The sequence below is a fragment of the Argopecten irradians genome, chromosome 11 (assembly GCF_041381155.1).
Source record: "Argopecten irradians isolate NY chromosome 11, Ai_NY, whole genome shotgun sequence".
Classification (NCBI taxonomy): domain Eukaryota; kingdom Metazoa; phylum Mollusca; class Bivalvia; order Pectinida; family Pectinidae; genus Argopecten; species Argopecten irradians.
Window position 1 is genome coordinate 22,157,291 of NC_091144.1, and position 11,820 is coordinate 22,169,110.

An 11,820-nucleotide genomic window follows, 5' to 3' on the forward strand; every position below is an offset into this window, starting at 1 on the left:
ATGCCAAACCCCCAAAGGAGATTCAAGCGGAAATTTTTGTTGGAGCGCATAGAGCTAAGGCGGCTCAATTCTACATTGGCAATATCGGTGAAACCTCCACTGAACCGGGTATTGTAAACTTCTTATCATCAGCTGGAGTCTCGGTTTCGAAAATAAACTTGTTCAACTCTAGGAATGGTTTACTTTCCGCGAAAGTTGTTGTACCAAGATCGCAAGCCATGTAATAACCTTATTGCTACTAATAAGTTGGAAATGTGTGACGGTCCTTCATATACCTTTGTGCCTCTCTACGATCGACTACATTCTGGTGAAAGACACAATGATCGACTGCATCGAATCAGCTAGAGTATTTTCCTCTCCCAATATAGATGTTGCATCTGACCACGCGGTATTGGAATGTTGAATCCAATTGCCTTCATTACAAAGGTCCAAATGTCAAATTCCAACCGTGCAGCCAAAATGGAGAACTTGTAGTATTAATCATATGGTACAATACCAGTTAGCGTTTGATAATGTGTTAAAGCAATATCTTATTTCAATATCATTGTCTCACATACACTAAATGCTTGTGCACGGATCTACATACCTTTATCAAGATTCAACCCATGTTTGAAACCCTATTGGAACAATGACTTAAAAACAACACACAAGTCTGCTCGTGATAAACGTGAAGAGTGGATCGCAGATGGAAAACCGCGCGGCTTCCAATATTTTTCTTATCGCCAGTATAAATCTGCAAAACATTCTTTCAAAAATATACAGTGCATAGCTAATGAAGAGTTCTTGCGTTCCCAACAACAGGAATTGAATGACGCTGCGGACTGTGACAGCAAAACGTTTTGACGGGCATTGAAACAATCCAAAGGACCTTCTCTACGGAACTGTTCCCCATTAAAAGTTGGCAACCGAACGCTTAGGACTCCGATTGAAATTGCGGACGCTTTCGGAAAGTACTTTCAAAATGTATATTCGGTGAATGCCTCTCGAGTGTTCCCAAACAATATAGAGTTAACGGATGGTCCAAGCGATATTCTTGACGCTAATTGGCTGAATAAAAAGCCGGCGTTTTCAGAAATAGAACATGCTATTCGGAGTCTTAAGGTAGGGAAAGCTCCAGGTATCGATGGAATCCAGAACGAACATTTAAGATATAGTGGTAGGACCCTTATATTGTGCCTACAAAAACTGTTTACTAAGTGTATAGAACCTGAACATGTTCCGTCTATATGGAAGAAAGGCATTATACTTCCTATCTTCAAAGGTGGGAATAAGTCTCGCGGTGATCCTTCAAGTTACAGACCTATCACACTTTTATGTTGTATCTATAAACTTTTTTAAAAGATCATCAGTTTCCGAATACAAGACTCGTTTGACACCTAAGTTGTAACATTTCCTAGCGATCAGCAGAACGGTTTGCGAAAATCCTTAGGATGTACGACAGCCACGTTTTTCCTTACAAGAGACTATCTCCCACAATCTTGAACTAAACACAAAGGTCTTCGTAGCTTTTCTTGATATAAAAAAGGCTTTTGACACTGTCTGGCACGCTGGCCTCCTGCGTAAAATATTTGATCTCGGTATCACTGGAAATCTTTTTAACGCGAATTGCGATTCCTACACGGATATACCGAGCTCTGTGACGTGGCACGGAATGACGTCAAAGTATTGTCCACATTTTTATACCAAACATTTATCGACAATCTACTTTAATGTTTAGAAAAAAGTAACCATGGTGCGAAAGTGGAAACACTAAATGTTGGTAATCTAACGCTTGCAGATGACATAACGCTGATAAGCACGTCGCCTCGTTCACTCCAAAGTCTACTGAATATTTGCCATGATTACAGTGAAAAGTGGAAATTCGAATTCAACATCACGAAATGCAAAATTATTGTAATCGGGAATAATACCGCACGTCAGCTCGACTTCAATTGGATGCTCGGTCCTGTCGATATAGGTATAACTTGTTCTCAAGTTCATCTTGGAACTTTAGTATCAACCGGAATGTCCAACGTGAAACGTGTTCGAGCAGCGTGTAATTAAGGAAGAAGAACCATCCACTCGATCATTGGCATTTGCCCATCCAATTTTATTAATCCGCTCGTCAAGACCAATTTGTACAAAGAGTTGTTTTGCCACCTGTTCTCTATGGATGCGAACATTGGGTGCAGATGAGTGTGAGCGATCTTTCACAACTAGCTCGTTTCAAACACTACGCATCAAAACTTATTCTTTGTGTACACCGGCGATCAAGATCGGACATGATCGAGCCCATGCTTGGGTTATTTCGTATATCAGCCGATATTGACAGAAGAAATTTGCGTTTCGTTCAGAAACTGATATCCTTAGAGCAGTCGTAATTAGTCAAGCGAATCTTCACCGCCGATTATATTCCTATTTGAATGTACAAGTAGCAAAACCAGGATCTTCTTGTGGCAAAGGATATTTTCCAGATATCGTTGGAGTCCGTCAAAGATACGAGCTACTCTCACATCTTGACATGTACCTCAGAACATATACATTCCCCTCTAAATGTAAATGGAAGTCAATAGTGAATACCACAATATCATTTACCGAAAACGCGGCCTTGAAAGTCAGTATGACAAATGATTCAGATTTTGAGACGTTTCGGCTATGTCATTCATCCTACAAACCGTGCGTCATGTTGCAAGCAGCAACATCGTTATTGGATGTTCAGGTCATTTACTTCTCGTGTTCCATGTTGACATTATCAGTCACCCATGATACTACAGTTTGTGTTTTGTGCCTTTAGCCCTTCCACGACGCCATAGTTCATTTCTGCTCTAGCTGTGATCATTCCAGAGCTCTCCGTGACAGGTTTCTGTAGAAAATCATGACTAAATTTGGGCCCTGTGTCTTCAACACTATCACAAGCAAAAATGACATTTCATTTGCTGGAACCCTTTTAGGCGAAACGGCAGGAGTCCCTTTCAAGGATGATGCTGCTAGAAAGACATACTCGATGAAATCGGCTCGGTTCGTCTTGAACGCTTCGCGTTTATTCCATCCGTGAAAGTGACTTTGATAAAAAATTCGCGCAAAAGAGTAATGGCTTGCCTATTACTCTTTGATTTATATTAATTGAACTTCTCTCTTTGTTCTCTTTTTATGTCGATTTATATTGTATCTCCACCTGGAGGAAATAAAGTTTGATGATGATGATGATCACCGAGAGTACACCCATCCCAAACCTCACAACAATACTCAAGTAGAGGAATGATATATGAGTTTATAAAGTTTGTCGATTTGACATGTATTTTAGCTTGCGCAGAATACTAATCTAAAGGTTATATTGAGAATTTTCTGAGACTAGAGGCAGAAGAAGAGCTGTTTGGTAATCAGGTGTTAAGTTATTTTTTATCTTGTAAAGTAATTTAATTTTTCTTCTGGATCTTCTATTTGAAAGCGGTTCAAGTCCAGTTTCAGAGTATAGGGATTCTCTGCTAGTGTAAGATGGTAATCTAGTAATTAAGTTTTCAAGTCTGTCTGCGTCACCGAGAGTACACCTATCCCAAACCTCACAACAATATTCAAGTAGAGGAATGATATATGAGTTATAAATTCGATATAAAGTATGTCGATTTAACATGAATTTTAGCTTTCGCAGAATACTAATCTGCCGTGAAACTTTTTTTTACAAATATCTTCAATTTGGCTTGTCCATTTACATTGTCCGTCTAATATGACTCCCAGGTGTTTATGATTATCAACAAAATTTACACTAACGTTATCAAATTTAAGATCTATAGCATAATCTAATTCAGAGTTATAAATAAGTAATGCCAAAATTTTTGAAGGATTGAACTTAACTAACCATTTTTGCACCCATCTTTGAATGTGTACCAAAGCATTATTAATTACAGTTTCGATATTTAAAGGGGATGGATTAGAATATATCAACGATGTATCATCTGCAAATAATTTTCTAGACTTCGAAGATTATCGGATATATCATTAATGTATAAAATCAATAACATATGATCCAAAACAGAACCTTGTGGAACACCGGCACTTTTAACAGACGATTTAGAATTTCCAACACAACCCCGTTGTTTTCAATCACTTATGTAACCATTTCAATAGATTTCCACATATACCATAGTTTGCTAATTTCACTTCCAGTCCCCTGTGCCGCACACGATCAAACGCGTTCGATATATCACAAAAAACTAAACATGTAGGATGCGTATTTTTAATGTTTTCACATAAAGTGTGATACATTTCTATGAGTTGATGACCTGTAGAGTGACCGGACTGAAAACCAGACTGAAATTTGCATATTGATGAATTTTCAATTAAATAATTATTCAGATAGTTTACAACTAATCTTTCAAAATTCAAAAACTTTCTCGACTGTACTAAGTAATGAAATTGGTCTATAGTTAGTAGTCATGTTTATCCTCTTTTTTTAATAATGGTGCTACAAGAGCATGTTTTCATAGTTTTGGAAAGAAAATCTCCAGTTTCCAATGAAGACATAAATATGAGAGACAGAGGGAAAACTACAGAAAATGCTGTATTTTTAACATGTTATGACTAATAGTATCTATGACTACAGCTTTATTTATATTCAATGATTTTAAAATGTCGATTACGTCATTTAATTCAAACTGTATGTCAGAAATACATGTAGTAGATTGTGCTCGCAGTTCTATCGTCGGTAACTCAGTATTATTGTCGTCAATCGTAGAAATGGAAACAAAGTAATCATTGAGAACATTAGCTTTACCATTATCAGTCATTTTAATATTGTCATGTATATTTCTAATAGGAGGTATAATGTTAGAACCATCTGATGTTTTAATTAATTTACGAACTATTTTCCAAGATTTACGGGGATTAGAATTCGAATATCGGTCTAAAATTCAATTAATGTTAGCATAGAATAATTAGTTCTTTTCTTTATATTATTCACATGATTACGTTGTTTACGGAAGTTTAATAAATTTCTGTCGGTTCTGTTTGTTTTGAATAATTTCAACAGTCTATTTCTTTTCCGAATTTCTCGTCTTAAATTTGAGTCAAACCAAGTCACTAGGTCTAATTGTTACTGTCCGAGTCGGTATACATTCGTCAGCTATCTCTAAATATCGCGATGTAAAAATATCACACATGTCATTTGGATCATTTGCAGTCAAAAATAAGTCTACCCAGTCCGTATCGTCTAATTTAGTGTTGAATAAGTCATAATGTGCCTCGTTATAACATCTCACTTTTCCTAGTCACATATGAAGTTCTAAAATTTGTCCTAATTGTCAATTCAAACGCTGTCGCTTTATGATCAGAAATATCACTGTCTATGTCAATTACGTCAGCAAAACTAAAAGTGCACGCGTCCGAGAGAATGATCAGGTCAAGTAAGGTCGAGCTGTGTCGTGTTACACGTGTCGGTCTATTTATGATATTCGATAGGTGAAAGGAGTCAAGGATGTCAATGAGTGCATGGTGTCTACCAACAGTTAGGATATCGACGTTAATGTCACCTATAATCACTACATGTGGATTTTCATTTAAAGCATTTTCAATTGAGTGTTTGAGGTAATTCCAAAAAGAACGAGGACAATTTGGAGGTCTATACACAGTACAGAGCAGATATTTCTGGTCTGGAAACTGGAGTTCTGTCAAAATAATTTCACCCTCCCGAAATTCCAAATCAGCTCTTCGACGGGTACACAAGAGACTGGATGTGTAAACAACTATACCCCCTCCCGGTGTTCCACGGTATCTACGGTAAATATCATAACCACTAAGGAGTATATCGGCGTCAACAGGAATCCAGGTGAGTCTCGGTGACACAGACAATATCATAATCTGACGTAGTATTTTCAAGAAATGATAGCTTTCAGACTACGAATGTTTAAATGAATCAAAGTACTGAAATTTGTGCCAAATTGAAATATTAAAAGAGATAATTCAGTCTAAGAGGACATTAAAACTTGCACAATTATCAGAACAAACCAGTTCTAATGCAAATAAGATTTTTCAAGTTAACTGTGATGTTCCAGAAAAGCCCACTTTTGTGAATTGGTGGAAAATGTTCACACTCCTATGCTATCCGCCAATACACATTGTGGACAAACGTCTTGTGTGCCGATCTCTGACCGTTGTTTGTGGGAAAAGGCAACTTTTGAAATTGCTTTTAAGCAATTGTGTTTACCGTATAAATTTTATCAATTCTTCGAAGACAGTGAAATGCATTTGTTTAACTTATATGGCACTGGCTAATACGAGTACAACGTACACATTGTACCTGCTGAATGGTATTGCTTTACGACACAAATTTCAATGATTTTAATTAATTTTTTTAGAATATCGTGATTTTTTTCAACATGTAGAACAATATATTTATGCCATAGTGTAATGCTTTCGTTTAGTTAAGTTTTGATTTAGTTAAGAAATGTATGTGAAACTGGAACAACCATGTCGGAAAAAGAGAGGGACCCCCCCCATAAAAAATTATCAAAAAATGGCCAAAATGACACATTCGTATGTATTTATGGGCGGCGGGTCTCTTTTTCCCACCTCACTCATGCGATATATCTTTTTATAGTACACATGTGTTTACACAAGGGTTAGTGCAATTCGAAATGACTGTTACAAGGTGTTTTGTCCATCAATTTTTTTACTTGTGATAAAAATAATATACAAATATAGCATTTTGATGAGGTCGATACATGGTTATATCGACCAAAGAAAAAATATTGACCGAGGAAGTAGTCCGAGGTCGATATTTTTTCTGTGGTCGATGTATTGACCGAAATCAAAATGCTATAATTGTTTTATTATTTTTCTGGATTTTTTACATTTAGAAATGAGTGTGAAACTACATGTAATTTAAAATAAGCATCACATTGTAAACACCGCTTCGTGATGACGGTTACAATCTTAAGATTTTGAAACAGGTATAATTTAAAAACAACATAAGAAAACAGTATCAATTGATGCACGTCACGCTTTTATTACATGGACGCGGTGAATGCGTGTTTGTAAATTGCATACATGTACATGTAATCCATTATACATGTAGCTCCATGTCTTAAGGACACAGTCAATAAAATGTATAGTTTGTTCTCCGTTGAAATAATCCACTTCGACGTCAAACATATATTAACAGATTCAGATTGACATAAGATACATTCTCTTATGCTTAGTACTCCATTTCGTAAAATAAAAATCGTATACATACAGTAGGATTAGCCTAGGCCTACCAGTAATGTTGTAACTAGCCTGAGTGGAATTTTAAAAACATCAAACGTATTCACTATTCAATGGCTCTAGATGCTTAATGAATGTTATTCGATTATTTCCTACTCTCATATCGTGTTTATGTCGAAAATTTAAAAGCTTAAACTGTAGTCATCAGTTGGAAGTCATCATCATCTTTGTTAGAAACCGAAACAATCAACGTCGTCTGTCACATTTTTTTTGGTTACGCTTCAAACTCAGGTCATCGAAGCGTTTGTTTCAAAGCGCCAGAAACACTTTAAGCGTTTTGTAACGTAGACGATAACGTTATCTAAAAATAACCGTGCAATATACTTTTTCTATAAACTACTTCCGGAAAATTCGTGCAATATAGTTTTTATCGGTGATCACGTGGCGTGTTTTTCACCAATGATAAGTGACAAAAAATCCAGAAAAATAATAATGACTTTTATCGGTTTTTTAGGGGAAAAAAAACTGAAATTTTCATTGTTTTCCCGTCATTTCACAAAAATGAGAAGATGTAACGTCATTATTATGATTTAATCGTATTCAGCATGTTTCAATCATATCAAAAAATGTGTTTATTTGCCTCTGAATATTGCCTGGTTCCCTATCTATGCGCATATATGCGAATGTGTCATTTTGGCAATTTTTGATAAATTTTTAAGGGGGGAAGGGGTTCCCTCTCGTTTCCCGACCTGATTGATGTGATCTATCTTTTTATAGTAAACATATCTTTACACAAGGGTTAGTGCAATTCGAAATGATTATTACAAGGTGATTTGTCCATCAAATTTTTTACTTGTGATAAAAATTTTGACATTTATCGATTTTTTAGGGGAACAAAAGCTGAAAATTTCATTGTTTTCCCGTCATTTCACAAAATGAGAAGACATAACGTCATTATTATGATTTAATCGTATTCAGCATGTTTTAATCATATCCAAAAATGTGTTTATTTGCCTCTGAATGTTGCTTGGTTCTCTGTCTATGCGCATATATGCGAATGTGTCATTTTGGCCATTTTTGATACCTGAAATCCAAGATGGCCGCCATATGACCCCCATGGGACATTAGTTGTCAATGGCAACAAGCACAAAATGAAACTAGCCATCATAACGGTCCTAAAAACATGTTTCGAAAAACTGCCAGAGGGGTTCATGGGAACCCATTTCTCCTCCCCCGCTAAATGGGATTGGTAATTATTTCAATGGAACATCCCTTTGTATATAATATAACAATGAAGAGAAAAAAGGCGAAGAAAAAAATTCAATTAAAATATTTATTGCTAAAATCAGTACAGATCAAGTAAGTATTTATCTGATGTCAAATAACCAATGTATCAAATATAGAGATTAACTGATTATTTCTTCAGATAAATATGGAGTATGCATTCTTTATGGTTAGGAAAAGGCATGATAGCAAGTAAAACATCACAATAAAAGCCTTTTCTTTAAATATACACATATCAAATGACTTAGGTAAGATAATCTTGTACCATCAAACATACAAGCATAAATATAAAGAATCAAGACAATATCTTCCCAGATAAACAAAGTACATTTTCTTTACTGATCAAATGACTTAAGTCAGATAATCTTGCACCAATCATAAGACACCTAAGCATATAATCTTGCAAAAATTATAAGGTACCTAAGCATAACATATAGTTTTATAGATTCTATTTGCAGATAAAGAAAGTACATTTTCTTTACTGATCAAACGACTAGTCATATTAAACTTTTATGCAGATAAACTTTTTTACTGGTCAAACAACTTTAGAAATACTTGTATAATTTTGCACCAATTGTTAAACATCCAAGCATAACATATATCTTTATAGATCAGGTGAATAAAGTGTGATAATCTTGCACTGATCTGAAGTACATATAAACATAAATGCCTTTGGTAAGTTGAAACAAAATGTCTCTTCACATAGTTACATAAATGCCTTTGGTAAGTTGAAACAAAAACGCTATTGATAAGCTTTGTAATGAAACAAAAATGTCTCGTCACATAGTTAAACATAAATGCCTTTGGTAAGTTGAAACAAAAATGTCTCTTCACAAAGTTAAACAAACGCTATTGATAAGATGAAACAAAAATGGCTCGTCACATAGTTAAACATAAATACCTTTGGTAAGTTGAAAACAAAATGTCTCTTCACAAAGTTAAACAAACGCTATTGATAAGATGAAACAAAAATGTCTCATAACAAAGTTAAACAAACGCTATTGATAAGATGAAACAAAAATGTCTCGTCACATAGTTAAACATAAATTCCTTTGGTAAGTTGAAACAAAAATGTCTCTTCACAAAGTTAAACAAACGCTATTGATAAGATGAAACAAAAATGTCTCGTCACATAGTTAAACATAAATACCTTTGGTAAGTTGAAACAAAATGTCTCTTCACATAGTTAAACAAACGCTATTGATAAGATGAAACAAAAATGTCTCGTCACATAGTTAAACATAAATGCCTTTGGTAAATTCAAACAAAAATGTCTCTTCACATAGTTAAACATAAACGCTTTTGGCAAGTTGACACAAAAATGTCTCTTCACATAGTTAAACATAAATGCTTTTGGCAAGTTGAAACAAAAATGTCTCTTCACATAGTTAAACATAAACGCTTTTGGCAAGATGAAACAAAAATGTCTCTTCACATAGTTAAACAAAAATGTATTTGGCAAGTTGAAACAAAAATGTCTCTTCACATAGTTAAACATAAATGCCTTTGGTGAGTTGAAACAAAAATGTCTCTTCACACAGTTAAACAAACGCTATTGGTAAGATGAAACAAAAATGTCTCTTCACATAGTTAAACATTAACGCTTTTGGCAAGTTGAAACAAAAATGTCTCTTCATATAGTTTAACATAAATGCCTTTGGTAAATTGAAACCAAAAATATATTTCTTCACATAGTTAAACATACACGCTTTTGGTAAATTAAAACCAAAAGTTTCTCTTTACATAGTTTAACATAAATGCCTTTGGTAAGTTGGAACCAAAAATGTCTCTTCACCGTAATGTTTTATAGTGTCTACTGATCGACTGTTCATATTCACAAATAATGAAAGCATGATTGCACAAGTCTTGGAAAAAACAGTTTAAGACAGTATAGGGAATGCTTAATGTAGATATGAAATACAAACTCATTCCATTTGCAACATATTTTAAAAATTGCAGAATACAAACTAATTCCACACACACGTCAATTGTACAATAATGTAAGTGTACAAAAATGTAGAATTCAAACACATTTCACACACATGTTAATTGTACAATATTGCAAGTGTAAAAAAAGGAGAATACAAATTAATTCCACACACATGTGAATTGTACAATAATGTTAAGTGCACAAAAATATAGGAATGCAAACTCATTCCGCATATATGTAAATTGTACAATAATGTTAAGTGTACAAAAATGTAGAATACAAACTAATTCCACACACATGTCAATTGTACAATAATGTTAAGTGTACAAAAATGTAGAATACAAACTAATTCCGCACATATGTCAATTGTACAATAATGTTAAGGGTACAAATATGTAGAATACAAACTAATTCCACACACATGTCAATTGTACAATAATGTTAGTGTTTTCAGATACTATGAGGTTCACATGATCCTCGAGCTCCTCCATTGACAGGCCTTCAACGTTTACCGTCATCTCGACCTCTTCTACCAGCTATAAAAAGATGATTATTATAACAATGTTACACAATTGTTCTGTTATAACATATTGAATTATACATAAGCTCTATCCCCAAATATTACAAGTAGACCTGATATTTATTCAAAACTAGCACAATCAATTGTTTTCAGCATATCATACATGAATTACCGGTACACAATCTTGTTTCATCATATACACAATACATTGATAATGTGCACAATAAAGATTATTAAGACAATAATATTTGAGCAAATGATATGGTTTCACATATATATATATATATATAGGTAGTGATATCTGAGATAACTTTGAAAGATAAAATATTTTCAACATTACAAATTTACATAATTTGAAGCGAATGAATAGAAGGGAACTTGTGAGACACATTGTGAAATAATGTAAAATATTTGTTGCCACTTACTTTAACTTTAGTGTTACGGGTGGTGTTGGCCACTACTGCTCGATTCCATTCTCCCGTTACACACTGTGTCACCTCTATGTAGTCTCCTACATTTACTTTAGTTTCTGCGGCATCTCTCCATAAGGAGATATATATCTCCTCTCCATCTTGGCAGAGGCGGATGGTGTGAATGTTGGTAGGGTCATTTCCAACTTTCACCTCTTTCATGCACTCATCCTGAATATAAAAAATAATAATTTGAAATATTGTTATTTGATTGTTTTAATGCAAAATTTGGTGGGAACAAATGTGCTTTCTGATACTTATTTTATTTACGTGTAAAATTGCATATAACCTGCATGTGTATTATTTGTATGGATTAAAGTGTAAATTTAAGTTCTGTTCCGATATAATTGTTTTAGGAAATATATAGCTTATTAACAAATTATGAAAACATAAATGCAAATGTTACATAAAAAGGTGTAAATAAAGAAATAAAACTCTCA

General features: G+C 34.3%; 2 protein-coding genes across 6 annotated transcripts in view; one reads left to right on the forward strand and one right to left on the reverse strand.

Annotated features, from left to right (window-relative positions):
• Positions 1-5,549: 5,549 nt before the first annotated feature.
• The window catches only part of LOC138335019 (solute carrier family 23 member 1-like), a 77,404-nt gene continuing 71,133 nt past the window's right edge, over positions 5,550-11,820 (forward strand). The window contains exon 1 of the mRNA XM_069283913.1: positions 5,550-5,800. The gene's annotated coding sequence lies outside the window, so the exon portion shown is untranslated. The remainder of the gene's footprint in view (positions 5,801-11,820) is intronic.
• The window catches only part of LOC138335015 (uncharacterized), a 38,747-nt gene continuing 35,412 nt past the window's right edge, over positions 8,486-11,820 (reverse strand). For 3 of the 5 annotated variants that reach the window (XM_069283907.1, XM_069283909.1, XM_069283908.1), the window contains 2 exons: positions 11,336-11,551; positions 9,227-10,926 (listed from right to left, as the gene is read on the reverse strand). In XM_069283907.1, coding sequence (XP_069140008.1) covers positions 10,798-10,926; positions 11,336-11,551 — 345 coding nt within the window. In that variant the 3' untranslated portion in view covers positions 9,227-10,797. Of the gene's footprint in view, positions 9,131-9,226; positions 10,927-11,335; positions 11,552-11,820 lie in introns of those variants that run through there. The other 2 variants (XR_011210221.1, XM_069283910.1) reach the window with 2 other exon arrangements.